This window comes from Pleuronectes platessa, chromosome 12 (assembly GCF_947347685.1).
Source record: "Pleuronectes platessa chromosome 12, fPlePla1.1, whole genome shotgun sequence".
In the NCBI taxonomy this organism is placed as follows: Eukaryota; Metazoa; Chordata; class Actinopteri; order Pleuronectiformes; family Pleuronectidae; genus Pleuronectes; species Pleuronectes platessa.
The window spans coordinates 17,913,379-17,935,573 of NC_070637.1; the positions used below are offsets into that span (position 1 = coordinate 17,913,379).

Here is a 22,195-nt window from a genome sequence, read left to right on the forward strand (position 1 = left end):
CTGACAGGTAAAACAAAGACTAATGTCCTGTTCCTGCTCACATGAATAACATCCTTTATTTGTGAATCTTCTTTGATGAAATCCTTGGAGCTTTTGTTTGTTTGTATTTCAGCCCAATAATGACTCTCGTATCTGACACATCTGATCTATCTGCAGAGTCTGATGGGTGTCCTTTGGCGGACACTTTTATCCAAAGAGACTTACAATTAGTGCGCTCAACATTTGTGCATTAAGCACCAACATGAGAAAACTGTTTGATTTGATAAGGTAATGGATTTAGCTGCAGTAACTGCATATATTAACTGAATTGTCTGAGCCTTTTCACATTTCGCAGCTGGATTTACTTTTTGAAACTGATTATATTGAATATGTCCACTTTACAGTGCCGTGGCACAATGAAGAGCTGTCCACCACGGGGGTATATGCATTGATTCATAATAACACAACCTTTAAGTTCAAACCCAACAGACAGCTGGATTATTACAGCTATTTCAGTGACAGCCTCATCTTGAGAAGCAGGAGAAAGGTGTTTGTTTGAGAGTATGAAGAGAAAAAGAAAAGGGGGGGAAGAGTGAGATAGAGAGAGGAATGAGTGAGAGTAGTTAAATCACAAGGCAAACAGAGAGCCTGTCACATAATCACAGCTTGTATAAAATACACACTGGTACATTACACAGAGATGTAATCCCCCTTCATTAGATGAGTTCTCTGTCAGCCTGTGGCTTATTGATAATCTGCCTTTAATCACTGAGCTGCTGATCGTGTTATTGATAACTGTCACGCGTGAAAGCATTTCCTCACATGCAGTGTGGGTGCGCGTGTGTATGTGTGTGTGTGTGTATGGAGTAGAGAGCATCACCCCATCCATATGTGCTACAGGTGCCGCACCTGCTGCGCCACACGATAACATTACGCACAGGAACCTAGCAAGGTGGCCAAATGGAACGGACTCCAGAATGACCTGGAGAACCAACAGTTGATGCAAAAAGAATACATAAGGTGTGAATTATCAAACGGTCAACATCTGGACACCTACTGTGGGCTTTTGGGGTAGAAGGGTAGGGTGACATGGCTAAGATCCTGGATGTCGAAGGCAGTCGGTTCGGCCGAAATCGCCTGCCTCTTCGTCCGCTGCTGGTCATTGAGCTCGTTATGCTTGTGGACCTGCTGGGTTGCAGGTTTGATAACGGAGCGGTATTTGTCCAGCTCGGTCTGCAGCTTCTGGATCAGCTCATCCTTCTGGTCGAGCTCCAGCTCCAGCTCGTCGATGAGCGCGTCCCTCTGGCGCAGCTCCTCGATCTTCTCCTGTAGCGCGTACTGGAGGTCGCGCAAGGTGCCCATCTCCGCTGGCGGCGACGAGCGACTTTCCCAACAAGTTTTTCCGAAAAGGTGAGCAGTCGAGTCTTTATCCTCTCCTCTGCCACGCTGCTCGTAAACTTTATCCGGCATGAACAGCTCGAGAGGATGCAGCCCCTGGCTCTCCTGAGGGGGATTCCTCGCCGCTGTGCGTCGCAAGCGGATGTTGGGAATTTGAGAGAAGGTGTGCTCGGTGGTTGCCTCGACTACCAAGGTGAGGTTGTAAAGCTCCTCGTGCACAGTCACGCAAAGTTTCCTCTCTCTGTCTCTCTCTCTCTGTGTGTCTCCCTCCCTCCCTCGGCGGTGAGACAGTGGAGGAGCGTCCTCTCCGAGTGCGTCAGGCTGCGACCCGGAGAGAGTGCATGGCGAGAAGGGCGCCTACAGGAATCTGTGGCACAGTGCAGCCTGCCACTCCACGGAGAGCTCGTCTCACATGAATAATGGACTGCGTGAGAAAGCGGCGGCTCTCAGAAACATGTCATCATACCTCAGCTGCTCGCCCCGAGGCTGCGGAGTTACAAATAGGTGTCCATCGGAGCCTTAATGGAAGTTGGAGGCGATGGAAACTTAATGAACCTCGATGCCGAAATAAACAACGCGTTGTATGGACTGTCGAGGAAGCAGGCTGTTGCACGCATCGTCAACAATGGGGCGAATAACACAACGTGATTTATTATCTGAATGTAGATTCCACTGCTTCGATTGGAGCATGCTGAGGTGGAAAAACGCTAAATCCAAATCCCTGCCTTGCAACAGCTCATTTACTGACTGATTTGACAGTGGAATAACTAAAGGCGAGTAGATGATTATCTTGAATATTGTCAAACAGAAGCAGCAGAGGTGGAAATGCTAAAAGCTACTGAGGCTCACGAGCCACCACATGCAGCTCCACATTCCTCATCTAATCTAGTGACGAGTGCGGGCTCCCAGGTGCCGCTGGTGTCTGTCCACATTATCCCAATGAGTCATCTGGAGCTCAGCGAAACAGCATTTGGCCTCATGTGCTCGGGACAAATTCAGGGGAGGTTAAACTGCCAGGGACAATCTGATATAGGATGAGATGTTTCTGAGGCTGAAACTGCAATTACTGTTTTGGGGGGTTTCACAGGGTGACAGTGAAAACGAAAAGCAGCGTGAACAAGGTCTGTCTGGCTGCGAGCATTTATACGTGTCTTCTGTTATTTAGTGTGCTGGTGCACATCCTGTGATTCCTGGCAAACACCATGTAAACAATGCCAGTCTGACACTGGTCTGCCTAATAACAGATCACAGCTGCCCCCTTGTGGTGTTTGGTAGGATCAACTCAGGCGTTAAACAAGAAGGTGGCATCTCTCTAGCAATGGTCCCTATACTGACTTGATGGATGAAGTAACGTGTTCAGGAAATAGGTCGGTTATACTGTAATCGACAGTTGTGTCTGTGATTGCAAACACTTGCATATAGAGTGGGCAGTTGTGCAAAAAAGTGAAAGTGCTCCAAGGTGTCAACCATTGGAATCAGCCAATTGCAACATAGCAAACAGTGCCAAACTTTTTCATCGAGTATTTAAATGAGATTAAGCAGCTGTTGGGCACACCTTTCAACAAAGATAGATTTGTCTGGTTAAGTTATTAAACTGAAAATGTGTAAGGTTTATTTTTTTCCCCCCAAAAAGCATGTGTTGTATTGTTTTGTTGTCTCTAAATTCAAACAACAAACAGGTCTAAAGAAGAACATGTAATTTCTCCTGAGATGTCCCAGTTGAGTTAAGTGTTAAATCTGCGTCAATATATAATAATATAATAATATAATAATCGCAGTATAATAGATGTTCTGCTTTAAAAGATAGAAAAGAAAATCCTTATCCTCCAGAGAATCCTCATATTTTCACATTTGAAAAGCGTACGCCACTGTGTATTTGGTGTTTTTGTTTAATTTATTACTCAAACAACCAATATACCGACAGAAGAGTAGCCTTTATCATGTGAGGTCATTTAAAAAGATGCATCCTGTTTTCTTTTAGGCCCAATTCGGTCAAGGTCAGGGTGCAGGGCATCAGGAATTTACGTTTGGAGATCTCAGTTTCTCCCCGGTCCAGCTTTGCATCCATCCCCTCATCCTCCCATCATCTAAAAAGGCTCCCTCCCATTGTCCTTCAAAGCTCCTCTGCGCTTTAAATTTCACCTCTCTAACCATCCAGCTCAGCCCTTTTCCTATGCAGATCAATAGAAACTGGATCCGCTGTTCCATGCTGTGGTAATCCGATGAGCGGGGCGGGCCGCCGGCTGGTGCCACGTCCTGACTCTAATGATGAGGGGTCACAGCGTCCCCGACCCCGTGGCGGCCCTAGCCTGTACAACGGGGCGCAGGTGGACGCCCTCCTCCAGTCACCGGAAGAGCTCAAAGCAGTTAAGTCATCGCAACTGCACTTTACAGATGCACAGACATCTTTACTTCAGTTTCCCTGAGTGCATGAGCACATGCAGCCTGAACTCTGTGGATATAGAGGTCCTGTAGAAAGGCTGATTTATGATGATTAGTAGGTCACCGGATTATTTCTGCCTTCTATAGGCTGTAGCTGTTCCCAGGGTCAGCACGACTCCACAACTCATTGTTTAGTATTTATATTTTATTCTGGTTTCCTCTTTTTCTCTGTGGACAACAGTGTTTGTTTGAAAGTACACTGAGCATCCTTAAATAAATATGTAAGGAACAGTCTGTCTGTGTGCGGTGCGCGAATAGAAAAGAAGGTTGGAAATCGTCTAGTTACCTTAATATAATTAACCTCGTTGTCTGTTTGATTAATTGAGCGAACACAGTGATTTGATCTGATGGGATTGTGATGGTAAAAATGCAGATGATAAGAAATTAAATGATGAAGAGAAAGAGTCCAACTTTTTCTCTGCTCACAGCTGAATCAAACAAAGTGAGACAAAAAGTGAGAGGATGAGATGCTCATCCTTCAAGCACCCAAACTGTGCAGCTAAAACGAGCACCTTAAAGGTGATAAAGGAAGCATATGGTCAAACAAAGCGTTTTCTAATGGAGTATTAAATATCCTCAGACATGCACTTCGGGTCCTCAGCGTCCAGCTACTAAAAGCCAATAATGCATCGCACTTCCTCCTGTCTGTGTCCCCGGGGACTGCCATGATGGATCTGATCAATTAGGAGCTCTTTTCTGAAGCTCGCCTTTGAGCTGCGTCATCGGCCCCCAAGAATGAAAGTGCTCGTCCATTCATGGCGAACATCCCCATCTTTAATTTAAAGGAAAAGCAGAGGAAATGAAACGAAAATGGAAGGGGAAAGAGACAGGGCACAAAAAGTGCCTCAAGAAGTGTGTTTGGAAGTAGTGACCGCGCCAGCACGTTTATTCTCTGTGAAAGCGAGAGTTGTGCGTCCTACACAATATACACACCTTTTATGACACACATTTTGATTGTGCCACAAGCTAAAAGCCTGTATTTGAATACAAAATAAAGAGGCAGCGCGTTCTTACCAGTCGGTCTTGGCATATTTTCGAAAGGACTGCCTCGTCAGGTCCGGGTGCGTCTGCGGCTCTGCGGAGATGCCCGGCGCCCTCCGGGTCCTCGGCCCAAGAAGTTGAGCGCTGGGCAGGACAGACTGACATTTGTGCAATTTCCTCTTCAGCTCCTGGATCTCGTCCTCCCTGTCCGCCAGCCGCCGCTCCAGGTCCCGTATCCGCTCCTCCTTCAGCAGCAGGATCTTGGCAAAGTCGTCCTCCAGGTCACTCATGTCGAAATCCGTGTTAAACTTTGCCGCGATTCTCCGCGAGAAGACGGTCAACTCCCCGTGTTGTACTCGCACAGGTTGTGAGGACGCACACGGATCCTCCCCCCCACCCCCCCACCCCCTTCTCTCTCTCGCCTGGAACGCGCGGAATGATGGTGATGGTGCTCCGTGTATATCCCCCTGCTTCACCGGCCACTTGTTTATTTCTGAAGAGAAGAGCAACGCGGGTGTTTACAGACGGGAGGCGGACGATTGATGGAGACGCGCCGCGCCAAAGTCCACCGATCCTCCGGGGAGCCGCTGATGATCCTTCATTGAGAAAACCAATTACAGCTGCTCTTCCTCTCAGAGGGACGCGGGCAGGGCCGTCCAACTGGGCACTGGAGAGCCGGGAGTAACTCCTGTAGCTCACCGCCTCTCACGCTGCCAACACCACAGAGGGGACTGCTGCTGCTGCTCCTGCTGCGGTTGCTGCTGTCAAATATTTGTTTACGGTCAATCGGCACAACCCTGCGCCCTCTTGGAGCGACAAAAGCGCAATGTTAAATCCCCAGATCACCTCCCCGAGCGCATTGAGGTGGAAAATCTATTTGTTCCACACCCTTTGCCTTATAGGACAGGTCTGTGGGGTCACGTTATATTGTATATGTAGTAAGCACACATCAGTGAAGTGAAAGTAACATCCCTATAAGGCAAACGGCACTCATGTGTGTTTATCAGTATTGCAAATTGAGATTAATTTGGTATTTATCCATGATTGTGGGAAGATTGCACTTTTTAAAACACAAGAGTGGAGTTGATAATTCTATCAGAACAAAAATAGTCTAGACTTTGCTCAGAAACTAGTTTGAAGTGAGGACGGATTACTAAAGCAGAAGATACAAGAAAAAGGCTGTTGTTGTATGCATCAAAAATTAATTCAAGATAATGAGACAACAGGTTCGGAGTGTGTTATCTCACAGATTAGACTAATCCGTAATTACAGTGCACATTATTTTCATCCTCGTCGCGCTCAGGGTTCAGTAAAAGACCATCACTTTGCTCGCTGTAATATTAATCTCCAGACCCAGTCAAGTCATTTCCATGCACCATTTTTCATCCTCCTGCCTAAATCTGTTTCCGCTCAATGGATTCATTGAGAAAAAAGAGAGCTCGTGGGCAAGAGGGGGGTGTTTCATTAAGATTCCGGGTTAAAAATAGAGAGAACACATCTTCTCTTTGCTGGTGTAGTTCAACATATGCCACCCTTATGTCTGCTGCTCGCCTTCTCCTTATTCCATTCACCTCTAACTGGGCCAGAGATTAATGCTGGGAAGTGTGTACTTCTTTATTTGCAGAGTTTTATTGCACATTATTTGACGTTTCAACTCCGTCTTCAATCTGCAGCTCTCCGAATCCATTTACAGGGTAGAGTATTATTCCATAATGATAACTGATCGTAAACCTTCATCTCCCATGTGTGGCTTGTTATAACCCACTTTACTAGCCAGGCTTGATAATTTCTCTGAGAGAGTTATCTTCTGCTGTTCTGTTCTCATCATGAAGCACATGTGATCTGCCCTCTTGTACTGCTGCTCTCTCTCAGTGTGAGAGTGTTGCTTGTTGTGCAGTCATTGTGAGCAGCAAAGTGAATGCAACCAGCATTCAAAGACAAGTTGAGGACCCCGGTCGTGCTGTTATCAATGTGGAAAACAGTGATCGATTAATTATGTATGCAGCAGACACTGTGCCCATTATCACAGCAGTAGATTAAGTGTCACCTTCTCTGACCTTATCCATATCCAACAGAAAATGTGGTCGCAGTGGAAAAGCACTACAGAATTCTTATTCAAGAAAAGAGCATTCATGCATTCAGACCAAAATAAGCAGAATATCATCCATCAGGGGTGTTTGATCTCATGTTATTACCAGAATCAATACTTGCTATCAGTGCCTGCACCTACATACACATTCATTACATCATCACCATGACTATATCAGCATCACTGGCTCAAAATCTGTTTCTGCGTTGCCCCCCACACTTGGCTACGTCCATGTTTACACAGAGCGAGTTATGCTGCACTACCAGTTTGTGCTTGTGTTGTCTGAGCGCTACATGGGTCATCTCCCTTGGATGTTGTGGGTTAGGTAATGGACGTCAAGTTGACGACGCAGCGCCCAGAGATAGATGGTCTGTCGGCACACGAGAGTGGCCGATCACGGGCGTCACTGAGTTCATTATTGCTGAGTCTGGCCGCTGTAATAAAAGGTTCATGTGCCGTCTGTGCAGCGGTTTTAAAGCGTCTCTGGGCAGAGAAAAGCTGGTGCCCTCTCGTTGGCCTCGGGGACAGATCATCTTACGGAAGAGGGGAGGGCAGACATTAGTCACTGTTTTCCTGTAATACACTCACACACACTCATACAAGAACTAGAGAGAGGTGTCTTGGGTATACCCAGACATATGCTTGCACATCATAATCACCCACGCACACGCTCGCATACAAGGATTTATGTAACCATTCACAAAGCTGAGATCCCTGCAGACACAAACTTGGTCATGCCAGCAGCTCAAAAGGAAACCTTGGAGGAGATTAATAAGTGCAATGGTAAGAACAGTATGTCGCTACGTCTCTGGAGAATCGTCGTCCCCCCCCCGAGCCCATAATGTCTTTGATACAACATCCGACTGCGGGCTCGTCGTCTCTGCTGCCGTCCCAGCGAGGATCCACCAGCTGGCCACCTGCCTGGGCCTGCAGTCCCAGGAGAAGTGAGACAAGTGCTGGGAGGAGGCGAAAGACTGAGAGGGAGACATCATGTGACGAGGACAGGAGAGATGCTTCAGCCTGGAGCAATCTTTTTCTGTGCCCCTCCGGTCCCGTAAAGAAACTGCAGCAAGTCCAGCACTTAAGCAGCAATATCAGACGCTGACTTCACATCTCAACGGCGTGGTCTCAAAATGTAACATGATCTCACATCCAGAGCTGCAGATTGATCACGCGGCTCACACTGGAGATGGATATAACCAGAGCTCAGGAAATTGACTTAGCGAACGCAATAATGATACTTCCTTCCTGCCTTCCTACTTTAGTACTGTCAAAATCAGATAGGTAAGAATAAGGTGTATTTCACTGTCACAATGCTAGAGCTGCAAATAATGATTTTAATTATTAATAAGTACATTAACAAATGAGTCTATGACGATTGTCAGTCAGAGGCAGCTGGACTTGTGAACGTTTTATAATAAGTCTTGTGTTTTGAAAGTCGCTGAAGATTCAATAGATCACATGACTATTTACCTCCACCGAGGAGATTATGTTTTCATTGCCTTCTGTCTGTCTGTCTGAAGGATTACTAAAAAGCTACTGAACCGATTTCCATGAAATATTGTGGAAGGAACATTACCCAAGAAAGACCCACTAAGATTTGATTCCGGATAAACCGGCAGATCCAGTAATTTTAAGTAAATTTCAGAAAACAAAATATGTCTAATGTAGGACCTGATCTCAATGCATGCAATATGGTGATAAAATAGATAAATAAATACTGCCCTGTTGATTGCATGTGTCAAACCTTCATGAGAATTATCACAGACTCTGCTGTTTAGCTCTTAAGTAATTGTTTTAGTCTCAGAGGCCTCGACTTTACTATTTTAGTTCACTCTCACGACTCATCAGCATTGTTACCAACCACACCAGGTAGTTTCCAGCTAAATGACTCCGCTAAACTCAGTGTACACTACCTGCAGACAAAGTAAGCTACTACCTGGTGAATATCATGGCACATTTATTAGCTACAGAGCAAAATATTTCCCTCAGGAGAAGGTGGAGACCAAAAACAGAGCTAAAAAGAGAGGGAGTATTGGACTTAAAGCTTGACATATAATATACAATAATGCTGCTCCGCATCTTTTGAATGGTTAACCAGGCAACCAGGCTCTGAAAGGTTCACCATATCAATGCAATGACGATAATACTGCATGCCAGTGTTGTGTTCACAGGTCATTAGTCTCATGTGTTACAAAACATTTTTTCTCGTCAGATGTTCCTGCTGATTTAATGTTTATTCTCAGCCATGTAAGTCTATAATAGATTTTTTAAATCCTTAACCTCCAAAGAATCCATATTCTCACATTTGAAAAGCTTAAAACCAGTGTGTATTTGGTGTTTTTTGTTCAGTTATCACTCTAACAACCAATATATTGACAAAATCATCATCGGTACATATTCTGTAGATCGTCTAACGTATTAATAGACTAATAGTTTCGGCTCCGAGCACTGCTTTAATAATAAAGTATGATTGAAAGAGAACACAGTAATCTGATTCAAAGATAACTTGACAGTGGAGGGAGAGATGAGGTGTTGGCCCTGGTGTTATACAGAGAGGAGTCCGTGAGGTGAACAGAAGGTCGGGGGTCACTGGTTGGAAGTTTGCTTTCACGTCATGGTCCAGGTGTTCCACGTTCATAACGTTGCTAATGATCAGTCACATGTCAGCTGACGAAGAGCCAGAAACAAGAACATGAAGAAGAACGCGTCATCCCCACTATGACAGGACCATAAGCAGCATTCAGAAACAAGTGCTGCAAAGGAACAAAGCACCTTGTGCAGCTGCTGAAGATTACTTGTCAGTGGTTTGGAGCTCTTTTTAGTTTAAGTGTTATCAGAGAAAGATTCATATATTATCGCAGGTATTTACTGCCAAACTCAAATAAAACGATAAAATCCCCACAATGACCTGCTTAGGGTGAGCATGGACAGATTATGAAACTCATCTCCTGGGCTCAGACTTTCACAAGATCTACCGCTGACAACTTCTGAAAAAAACAAAACTTCATTTTGTTTGTTCTCCTTGATGCTTCTGTGCGTCTGTGTTGTGCAGCGTTGTCTCTTTGTTGTCATGTTATGTCTCTTTATATTTGTTCTGTGTCTCTTCACAACCGCTTTGTCTCTTTGAGGTTGTTTCTCGTCTTTTTGTCTCAGTTTTGTCCTCTCTTTGTTCTTGCTCTGTAGCTGGCGGGCTCAGGGAGTTGAGCAATCCATCTTTGAGTTTGAGTTAGTCTGTATCTTTTATTTTCTATCTGCTGTTTTTTTTGTTTCTGTGCTTGTTGCATTCTTCTTTATTTGGTTTAGTTTTCTCTTTCATATTTGCAGTTCATATGAGTGCGCTGTGTGTGTGTGTGTGTGTGTCTGTCTTTCGTTGCCTGTCTTTTGTCTATTTGCATGTTTTCGTCCGTTGCATGCTTTAAGCTTTCAAGGCCACTGACTGGATCTTGAGGATGACACAGTGGCACGGTGGAAGGCACTGTTACCTCACAGTAAACGCTAGTAGGTGGTTAGGAGGTCATTTTGCATCTGTGGAGTTTGCATGTTCACCCCTTGGGTCTTCTCCAACAAAGTGCAGGTTCATTCTAAATTGCCCGTAGGTGTGGTTGTATGTATGACGTGCATCGAATTGGATTGGCTCGCTGTGACCCACAAGGATTAAGCTGTCTAGATAGTATGACTGGATCTGAATGGATGACCGGGTTCTCAACCTTGTGACAGCGGAGATTTGTCTCGGAGTTGCGTCTTATATCAACAAAATGTCAACTGAAAATAACAATATACTGAAATGAAATATTCACCTCACCCACACACTCTGTCTGTCATCTGTTTCAGCAATGAGCCGCCTTTGTTTTGTTGACATATATGAGGTGGTCTTATCAAGACTTAAGCTGAAAAGGGGGAAAAAAGTGGCTGTGGTAGTTGTTCTTTTGGGGTCAAGATAAGTGAACAGGGTTTATGAAGTCTTTGCTTCAAGGAGAAACGGAGTGGAAACACGGTAACAGGAAAAGAGATTGAAACAGAGCCACAGATATCTACATGAGCTCTTATCCCACTGTCACTCTGCCAAACCACTCACATCACTTCTGTATCACCTCATTTTTCTGGAGAAAATGGAGGCTGCATTGGTCTGGGCTCGCTCGGATAAGGATTCGTTTCTGCTCCCTCAGTAATTCTCTGCTGTAAGAGGTGTCTCTTGTCAAGCACGTCCTGGGCTCCGTGACACTTACACCATTGAGGAGCAGCGACGAAAACAGCTGTGATGTTATTTCAGAAAAAAAGTGTTTACTTTTTGGTTTCCTACACGTGTTTACCTCAACTGCAATGTGGACTGCGATAGTTTAGAAGTGTGTGTTGATGTGGGGAGTTAACCTCAATAAAGGAGGTTCGGTGATCTGGCTTTATTTACCCATTTATACACATTATACCCATGTTGTATATAGTTGTTTGCCTGGTATCTCATTCTGGTTCAGATTTGGTGCCAAAAAAACCTTCCTGCACTCTTCATATTATAGACTACTATCAAGAGTGCTGGACGAAGCCCTGCCTGGATTGAAAGAAACAAGACATGTTGTGTAAACCGTGGAGAATCCCTCTCCTCTCTCAGGCTGTGAGACAACAAACATTTTTTATAATCCCCAGCTGGCTGTGCAGCCGCCGCACTTAAGCAACAAACTCATATAGAGGTGGCATGTAATTGATGGTTCGGTGTGAAATGAAATGACCCTGTTGGCGTCTTTAACTCACCTCAGGCCCCTCAGCCTCAGGATCACACTCCCTCTGCCGCTCTTCCTGTGCGTCTGTGCTAAGCGTGAGCACGTGTTTGAAAAGGTCGTCACCTGCGCCACGTTTGAGGTGAATAGCTGCCTGTGAGGATGAGTGACTCTGACTTTTTCCTGGAGCTCGGAACGTGATACAGAGTCTGTCTCCAGAGAGGCTTCTCCCTCTTCTCCTTGCGTGATACGCCGTAAACACATCTGACTGATGAGTCACATAAAGCTGGGACCTACTAGCGTGTCGTTATCAGGCTGTTTGCAAGGAATGCATTTAATGGAAGCTAGTTTGAGCGAGCACGTTACTCCCCCCAGCGTAAACCATACCATTTGGAGCCTATATGTTCAGCTTTAGGCCACCACAGTATAGTCTTCTTCTGCAAGGTCAGGAGAGAGAGCTCTTACTTACAGTCCAGTGTGATTATTCCTCTGGAAGGAGCCTTAGATTGAGGATGTTTTCAAAGCTATTCTCAGTCGTTTAGTAGAGCACATTTTAACCTGGGATAACTTGTTGAAAGATTTATTGCACCTTGCTGTGAAACAAAAAACAAAAACAGTTTCCAAAACAAAGACTTTTTCTTGTAGCTTTGCTCCAGGAAGAAAAGAAAAATCTTAGTTAGAGACTTGTTAGTGATGATTGAATATATATTTCCATGAGTGTTTTTGATTTTTTTTTTTATCTGCTCAATGAAGTATGATTTTTGATGATTAACCAAAGTAGACAGTCACTTGTAAATAACTATGTTTAGATGAACCATCACCCGAATAAACAGTTTAGCTTTTTCACTTCGACACAGAGGAACAAGTTTCTTTTGCGTCTATAAATACTGAGCTGCTAGTAATGTGTACTTCTTAAAATTACATGCCAACTAGTGTTGTAGCAGCAATGCATCATCATAAAATGAGTTTGGTTACAAAAGATGTTAATAGAGCTATAATGCTTCATTTTAACCATTGTATATGTTTATGTATGCCTTTTGTATTTCTTTGACTTAAGATACTTCTCTTATCCTGAAGAGATGTGTCATAAAAAATGAATGCAGGTTTTTTACATTTGCTCTTAGTGTAAATGGAAATGAAAAACTTTATTTTTACTTATATATTTGTCAGTATCCAGGGGAACTGAGAAACCCATCACAATCATTTCCCATTGTTTATTCTGGGTTTGATGTTCTTCTAAAAACAGTTTTTGCTTGAACTTCCTTTTAGCTCCTGGTGAATAACTGTCATCATGAGACGGGAGAGATGCTTTATGTGGCTTTAGATCAAGTTTTATGCAACTGAGGGTTTTTTTTAAACAGAGGAGAAAATGGCAGCACGAAGCTGAGGCCGGACACATGTTCTCCAAGAGCTGAATTTCAGGGTGATGATTGAGCTCATTCAATTTCACACTCAACCAAATTAATAATTTACATTTTAAACTTTTCTCAGATTGAAAATGGTCAATCCCCAAAAGATCTCAGGAGCTTGAAGTAGACTCTTAAAGCACATAAAAAAAAATGAGGTTGGAATAAAAAAAAAAGAACCTCATATAACAAATAGAAAAACAGATCCCTATAACAACAGACAACAGGGGAAATGTTAGTTTTTTTTATTTGTTAAATTAGTTTTTAATATCTTCGGATTTGCTGTGTGAATTTCCTCTGGGAGGTTTTAGTGAATCTTTAAGATACATTCATCCCAACAACAGCCCCTTTAATATTGGTCTGCCAAAACAAGTCAATAACTATAATAAATGATCAAATAATTACAGATTAAATTATACAAAATATCACCACAACCATGTAGACAAAGGCATCATGTCTCAGCAGAACTGTAAAACAACATCAAAGCAGAAAATGGCTCTGAACAAGAGAATACAAAGATGATTTTGGTTGGTTAGGAAGAACCAACAGCAGTGCATAAGTAATAACACAAAATATGCTAAAACATGAAAAGTTATATAAATCAGTGCATAAAACTGAGGTTCATTATACCGTGCATTATATCCTTAGATTATTATATCATTATTCACTATTTTCAATTATTTACTGTTGTGTTTGGTTTAGGTGGAGGCTTTTGTGAAGTGTTGAGACAACGATTAATACTGATTATAATTTCGATTACTGATACATTTTCCTGTTCTCTTGATTATTGTTTTGGTATAGCACCTGAGGATTTGTCAAACCCCCGGATTATTCATTTATTTAAATTTTGTAATTAAAGTCAAGCAAATCTTCAAGTTGTGAAGTTGGAACCATCAATCTGGAATTTTTACATGAACTTTTTTTAATGAATCAGTTATTAAAATAAAGGAAATTTTCTGTCTGTCATCTAATTTTTTCAGTTCTAATTGGGCTATACGCCTATGTAGTTTTTTATTTAATAACCCATCAAATTTTATAAACTCATCACATGTTTGGTATTTAAAATAAGCTATGTCCCCCCCAAATTATATTGGAGTAGAGGAAAAAGCTTGTAACTCAGTGTCAAATACCTCAAATTTATATTTCGTACAACAACTGCGTAAATGTACCTACACTCTCAGTAGCTGTAGCAGACGGTAACACATTTGCAGTTGAGCTGCAGAAGTGTTAAAAAAACAACCATTGCCCCCCTGAATTCCTCTGGCACATGCCTATCTCTGCAGGGTTCCCTGCACACTACACAAGCTTTGCACAACATATGGAGGGGCATCATGTTAAGTCAGGACTGAGGCCAGCCCAGGCGTCTGGAGCCAGCTCGGACAGCAGTGCCCAGCACGCCTTTATTTCAACATGCTCATAAAAGTCAGCGCAGCTAAAGATAGACACAGACGGTCGGAGGGACGGCAATAAATCAGTCAGAGACCCCCGGGGTCGAGAAAGGGTCCTCAGATGGTGAAGCTTAGCTGACTTCCAAAGCGCTGAACTAAAGCCCTCGCATGATGTTTACTGTGACCTTATAACTCAGCTGCACAGTTTCCCTGCTCTGAAGTCTATCCTGCTGCTTTAATGTTCCTAACAAGATTCATCAGTCCTCTAATATACTGATACTTAAAGCGTTAGCACTTTAGGAGAACCCTCTGCTGCCTGCACAGTAGATCCTGGCGGCATCGCGCCCAGAGGGCCTCCACATTCCTGGCTCAGCTGGACGTTCAACAGGCCACCACCTGCAGCATGTCAACAAACCACGCAGGGTTAACAATCCCCCTCTCACTGTTAAACCATTTACCGTCACCCTAACTGTGGGGTGCTGTAAAAATAGAGTCTGAAAGTACTTGTTAGTGAACACTGTCAAGTAATAACTGAAAAAAATACAAGAGGAGTACTTGGAATAAAATCATGTTATAAAAAGCAACAGACAAAGCAAAGAACAGTTAAGAGATAAAAGCTGATTAACAAAAGATCCAGAGATGCTGAAGATATAGATGATGAAGTTAAAGCTTAAATCAAAAGGCTGATGGTTTTTGACTGACACACGCCCATGGCTGTGCGTGCTCACAGTGGGGGAAGGAGGGATACCGTGTCTTGTCTCAGCTGTCACGTCTGAGCCTGTGGTGGGAAAAACGTGGGGGGAAAAAAGCCCACACTGCCTGTCAGTCACATCCACATGCTGACATCCCCTCCAGCCAACTGGATGAAACCACACTGGAACATCATTTGTTCCTCCCGCATTACTTTGTCTTGTTCTCATTGTCCTCTCGCTCAGATTGGTGTGAGTCAGCGTGTGGCCATTAACAATTTGAGTCTTCTTTTTTTGTAGTCATCTGTTAAATTTGTTTATAAAACAAACATCATTAATTGTCTTTGGCAGCTAAACGCAATGATCAGCTTTGATGTCAGCTGGAAGAAACCATCCCTCAGCAAGAAGGAGCCGGCTCACTGGTGATTACGTGCAAATGTAGTTTCTACATTTGCACAACAAAGATAGGACTGAAATGAAGTGAGCCGGAGATCTGGTCCGTGGCTCCTCTTCAGTTGTGGCTGATCTGCACGGTGTTGCAGTTGCCTAGTAGCCAGCGACGCCCTCTTCATTTCCAATCGACATCACTTGGCGCCAGAAGAGCTCACCCAGAATAACTGGACAGGCCTCCAGAGGCAACTGCTCACTAATGTAATATGTATGAGGCGAGTGGCCGTCTCTTTCACGGATATCAAGGCCGAGCTTTAGTGCATGTGTGAGATTTTTACAGAAACAGAGATACGTTCCAAAAAGATGCCCGGGTGAATCTTTGCCTATGTTGCATAACAGTGTGCAGTAGCTTGACCCTGTATTTAGACTCTTCTGAGTTTGCATACGCACTAAAAGATCTGACCGTGTTTTCTGGATCAGTGCATGTCACTGTTTAACACTGCAAGAAAAAGAAAAGAAGAACTGGTGGATATCTCTGAGCCGGAAGGAGATCTGGTTTTAAGTCATGCATGGCTGCTGGGAAACACTCCAGAGTCCTCATATTCCAGGCATGATCGCTCTTCATTTGTGAGTGCTGCAGTGAATCAGGTCTCCATCATAACATCCCCCTTGACCTTGCACATGCTCCTTAAGACAAACTGCATCACTCAGTGGACACGCTCATCATCCCCTACACGTTAAGATTTCAGTGTTTCTACCATCGTGGCCTCAGTAACCAACTCAAACACGTCTCTTCTGCTCATGAAACTCACTTTCTTATTATTTATAGCAGAGCGAAAGGTAACGTTCCCACAGTCCCAAAAAAAGCCTGATTACTGAACTTGGTGGACATGAGAGGTTCTGGCACATAAATCAGCCTTTCAACAAAAAAAATACGATAAAGATGAAACAGTGGGTGAAGAAGCTTTTACAAGATCTGCTCTGAGTTTTGAAAATCTCTGAATGGAGAAACTATAGATCCCAACACAGCGCCTCCTCCTGAAAAGGCGAGATAACACATTTAGTCTATAGGACCTTCAAAATAACCACATGCATTTTGGCTGAGCTGAGCTGCAGTGGAGCATCCTGTGAAGCTGGAAGTGCTCCAGTGAATTGCTCAAGGACGTCATGCTAGGTGGAAGCTTTCTTGCTTTAGCACTGTCTATGTATGGTCATCATTTTGTCTGTGGTCATATTAATTTAGTCACATACAGTGTTACATAAGACTTTCTTTACTTCCCGCTGACATTTCCCTGTTTCCCCTCTGCTGCTGACCGAATGCTTTGTTCTTCTTTCCGTGTCCAAATGCCATCCAAACGCTGTACGCTATACACGATGTCCTCTCACTTCAAAGCCCTGTGTCTGTGTCTGTGGCTTTTGGCGTCTGAAAAAAACAAAAACAAGATCCACATGGAGCAGAGTCAGTCAAAGTTGTTGCAAAGCACAGAAAACCGTGATTGCCAAGAATCATCCTCAGCGCTACTCACCGTCCCATTGAGAATGATCAGAGGAGCAGGAAATAGGAGGGAAGGACGAGGGAGGCTCGCTTTCAGTCGACGCTGCAGTTGGCTGCGATGCTTCAAAACCATTCTGTATTGATCGACTCCGTGCTGATGGGCCTTTTAAAGCCCGATCAGGTCGGGATTCTGACTCAGCATAAACCGATGGAGAAAAGAAAAATGAAGTTGCTGAATTGAGACACCTAAACTTTTCATGCAATGTAAGTCAATGCAGGAAAACGGGTCATATTCAGTTTCCCTTAATGCATTGAAAGCTATGTTCTATAGGCACAAGGTCAGGCAGCAAATTATGTCTGGGTTTTTTTCTGTCAAAGACATAATATATATTTTTGTAGTTAAGCATGTATACAAATAACATACCAAATAATATCACATACAAAAATCCACCCATTCCCTCCCCACCCTCCAGGAAACAAAATATTGCAGTGCGTTCAAATAAAAAATTTAAACTTTTGTTGATTGGCCTTTGAACCGATGAGTAGAGTCACTGAAATATGAGGACAAGCTATTCTCACATTGCTGTTGATGCCATAGTTCAGCAGAGGTGTGGTCTTTATACAAATGGCCCTTTGACAACAGGATCTGACTCATTCTTCCATCTGCTCACCCAAACATGTCGGCAACATGGCCGGTTTCCAAAAATCCCTCAACAGAAATAAACCACTCGCTAGCCACAGATCAAAGTGTCTGTTCAACGATGATGCATCGAGCTCGGGCTTCCAGGCGGAGCGGCAAGGTGACCGAGGACGTATGTGTATGGTCGGTCCGCTGTGCCGGCTCCGGTCCTAAACGCTGACGACAGATGGCACAGAAACAGACATCAGTCATGACAGTGTCCCCTCAGTTGGCGGGATTTGACTTTTGACTTGTTACATCATGCAGTATGTCACTCCCTGAACTGATTCCAGCTCAGCCAGGGAGCCAGTCCAAGATTACAGAAAGTAGATTGTGTCACAGAGCGAGTCCCAACTTAACAACATCACCACCGAATATCACCACCTTGTCACATCGGCTGTTATGACTGCCAGTTACGGTGTCAGTTCTCCAGGGCCGGGTAGATAGACTGAAACGGCAATTTCAAATGGTCAGAGGCCGTAGGGGATGTTGGCCCAACTGACAGAGCGTGGCGACGCGAGCGAGTTCTGAAGCGAGGATAAGCTCGGCGGTGAGGAGGGGGGGGATGACACGGCTGCTTGTCTAAGGCGCTGGTCATTTCATGGCTTCTTCAGAAGTGTGTGGAGCATTGATGGAGGGGAGGAGAGGGAGCCACCACATCTCATCAACCTTGATAATAGTGTCTGTGATGAGAATAACGATCACCATTACAAATGTCGGCAGCAGCAGCAGCAGCATTCCCTCTGGGCCTGAAGTGCTGCGTTGATATCTGGACTCTTGAGGGGGAACTTGAATGAATGAACATTGTGTAGTGCTGTTTCTGTTTTGACTATGACTATCAGTACATTAGATCCAAAAAACTTATCTAGATCTTTTTGAATGTTACTGTTTTAGCCTTTTTTGCGGTCCTTCGAATCCGTGCTTGCAGGAATATAGAGCAAAACACAGATAATTTATTCTTAAATTGGCTATGATCAATATTTTTAATAATGACTAGAAGGGCACTCAGTAGAGCACATACCTTCGCCAAGGCCAACAGCCTCTTAAGTTCATTCAAGCTGCACTAAATCCAACACACTCAGAAATATCAGTCTACTAATATTGTTTTGATCAAGATCTATGAATAATTTCATGGGAATTTGGTGAAATACCCAATCTTGCAATGTTAAAGAAACTAAAAACAAATTCATGGATTTTCCTCTTTGGCCTAACCCTGAATTGAACAGGTGCTCTATTGGCCCAGGTCCCATCCTTTTTGCATAATCCTGCTGCAAAACAAATAAAACCAAAAAACAGACAGGGAGCATATATCAAATTTAAATGTGAAAGCAGTGTGACAATGTGGAAGGTGTCTCTGGAAGTGATGAGATTTGCCACCTGAATCAGCAGCTCTGCAGCTTTAGAGGCAGTTTCATATCATCGTTCAGCTGTTCAGCCGCAACTTTACAGCTTTGATTCCCTCTCACCTCTCTCATTGTGTCACAGGCAGCTGTTAACCGTGATAATTACACAAAACCCTTCTCTGCACTAACTGCTGAGCACCAAACACGCCAGACAGCCACCAATGGAGCCAGAAAGTTCCATCAGAAGTTGTAGAGATCAAAACCTAAAAGCTACAACACAGGAATTATGTATTTACAAGAATCCAACTCGGAGTCAATGATAATGTTGCTCTGGACTTTGTGATTGCGCAAATAAGCTTAAGCCATATCGAATTAAAGGTGATTATATATATTTATACATCATATATACAATATATCATATGTCTGTGTTAAGTTGACAACTTGTCTCTGCTGCCCACTAGTGACCATAAGTTATAATTATTTTAATGCAAAAACACTCCAAAGACAACAATAACAAATATTCGAAACACAGAGATGTGTAGAGGAACTTATCTTCAAACTAAACTTATTTAAATCTACATGACTTCTAACAATAGGACTTAAAGGGAACATGCTATGCTTTTTCAGTTTTTCTTCCCCCTAGTACATTATGTATGTAAAAGTTCAGCAAAGGCTAAAAGCTTAAAGTCTACATTTAAGGGAAGAAATGGTTCCTGAGGATCCTGAGGATCCTGAAACGCTGCATCTGTAGCCCGGCCGATGATTCCTCATCACACTGACGTAATAAAGCCTCACATTTGTATAATGCACCTAGCAGCCGTAGTGTAGCTTGCCCAGGAACAAAGCCGAATAAAGTGAGAGCAAAGTCAGAAATTTCCTACACAGTTGTACAGTTTAAGACCGAGGGCAGAAAAGAGGAGCTGCAGCACTGGACAGTCTGAGGAAAGTGATGCATTTAAGGAGCATTAGCTCTTATAAACCATTTTAAGTAATACAATTATGAACCCGAATATCAGACCAATACGTCTCATCACATTCATGTGGATGTGCCGTGTATCTTTCTGTCCATTAAGTTCATGTAAGTTAACACAGGGGGGGATGAGGACAGCACAATTATGTACACCGTGGCACTTTTATTACCCAAATCCTTCTTTCTCATACCACCCACTTTCCAAACCATCCATTAATAGGCAAAACTCAATTTTCTCTCCAACAACATTATCGGCTCAGACTAAGTATGGTATTACGGTGAAAAGACCGCCGCACTGCTGAGAATAGACTTGAATTTGCTTGTGAAACCATGAATCAAAGTGTTGTTTCTCTTGGCCTGGTCGCCTTGAGGGAGGATAGGTTCCTTTACAGCCGCAGACAGTGTGTTGTGATGCAGTTGTGCAACACTAAAGATAAGGTTTGTACTTTTACATATTGACACAGACAGTTATATTTGATAGAGACTTTGTTGGTGGACGGCAGCGAGGGGCCAGATTGGAAAAACCGAGCGGACAGGAGCCGGAGCAGAGGCTGTCTTTTCACATACTGTCACACTGTTTGTGTTATAAAATTCTTTTCAGAATATAATTTGCATAATATGAAACTATATTTGGGAAGACACAAAGCATTCCACCAACACACACTCTAAAATCACATACAAGGTGACAGTAATAAGGACAAGCCAGTTTTTTTCCTTCATAGCTGCATAATTTAGGTGTTTTTCAGACACATTTCACTGGGAAATATCTTCAGAGCATCACTGTGGCCTGTTTAATAAAGTTCAGCTGAAACTGTCCTTATGTTCAGGGCACAGACTCCCTCCCTCCCTCATTTGACTATGTACAGTAGTAGCGTGGGAGTTTGGCTGGGCTGACCAGTCAGCTCCAGGGTGCCAGCAAATTCCCCGGCAAGTCAAGCAGCCAGCTCAAAATAAATACATGTTTTCGGCCAAGGAATTATGAGGACCTCTTGCTCTTTTAGCAGGCGACTTCAGACAAAACTCTCCGACAACTAAGCAACGGTTTATCAGCCGCGGAGGTCTGTCCTGGCAAGAATCGCCGACAATCAGGAGTAGAGGTGTCAGTGAAATGAGTGATGAACATGTTCATTCACACATCAAAAGCAATGTTTCATTCGTTGCCTGAAATTGGATGAAACTCAGAAGCTAAGTTTTCAACCTTCTTCCTGGGAGTGAGAGTTCCAGCTTGGACGCTAACTTTCCAGACAACTTTGATCAGTTTTAGTTGTTAGACACAAGATTTATTGTATTTCCGTCTGTATTCTTCTCACTGGTCACCGAGTTTCAGTTGATTAGAAAAGATTATGTGCATCAATGAGGATTTGAATATAAATGTGATACAGGGTCATTTGCTCATGTTGCCACTGTCGATAAGTTCTGATCAATATAAGCCCACAAAGTCCTGAGGATGCAGACTAGCTGAGTTAAATTAGTATGTTGTTTTAAAAAATATTATTCAAAATTTAGAGCAGGGAAATGTGTATATATATATATATATATATATACACTCAGAAGCAGTGGAAAGAAGTTGTAAACACAACATTGGAGCTGTTATTCTGAGTTTGATTTCAAACTGTTGCTTACTTACACCTCCAGCAGTTACACACTAACAGTCATATGGAGTCGTGAATCTGACCTCCTGGTGAATGTAGCTCCGATGTTCACTGCGTCCTGGGTCTCATGAGGGAAATGTCTCTCTTTAGCTGCCGTCTGCTCCCCCATGTTCACCTGCTCGTCACTAACTACCATCGTCTGCTGCTCAGAAAAATACAGAGCTGCAGATTCTTTCACATTTTCGTTTAACATATTGTAAGAAAAATATAGATTATAGCCAATTCCAGTTGTCACTATAAAACATGTTTTAGAAGTTTTGTAGGAGTGGCTAAATGGAGTTTAAATGTGTCTCGGTTGTGCATGTTTTTTCAACGGACTTCCACTTCCTTCGATGTACAAAAATAAAGCTGAATATCGAGGATTAAGGTACGGCCATCTTCTTGATGTTGTGGCATCAATTTGACACTGAACCAATCGAGAGTCAGTCTCAGCTGTCAATCATAATGTTTTTGCCTCGTTTTTAGAGCGTCAAATAAATGATTAAAACAAAACGTGAAATGACAGAAACCAATTTCTTTTTCATGTCCCTTTTAATTTGGTTGATCCCACAAGGGGGCGATGAATGTTTGACCCCAACTATT

The 22,195-nt window shown here is 43.3% G+C and overlaps 1 protein-coding gene across 2 annotated transcripts in view; it reads right to left on the bottom strand.

Annotated features, from left to right (window-relative positions):
• LOC128453617 (cGMP-dependent protein kinase 1) overlaps positions 1–5,131 on the bottom strand; it is an 82,226-nt gene extending 77,095 nt beyond the window's left edge. The window contains exon 1 of one of the 2 annotated variants that reach the window (XM_053436613.1): positions 4,834–5,131. In XM_053436613.1, the coding sequence (XP_053292588.1) occupies positions 4,834–5,090 (257 nt within the window). In that variant the 5' untranslated portion in view covers positions 5,091–5,131. Of the gene's footprint in view, positions 1–1,036; positions 1,656–4,833 lie in introns of those variants that run through there. The other variant, XM_053436612.1, reaches the window with a different exon arrangement.
• Positions 5,132–22,195: the final 17,064 nt, after the last annotated feature.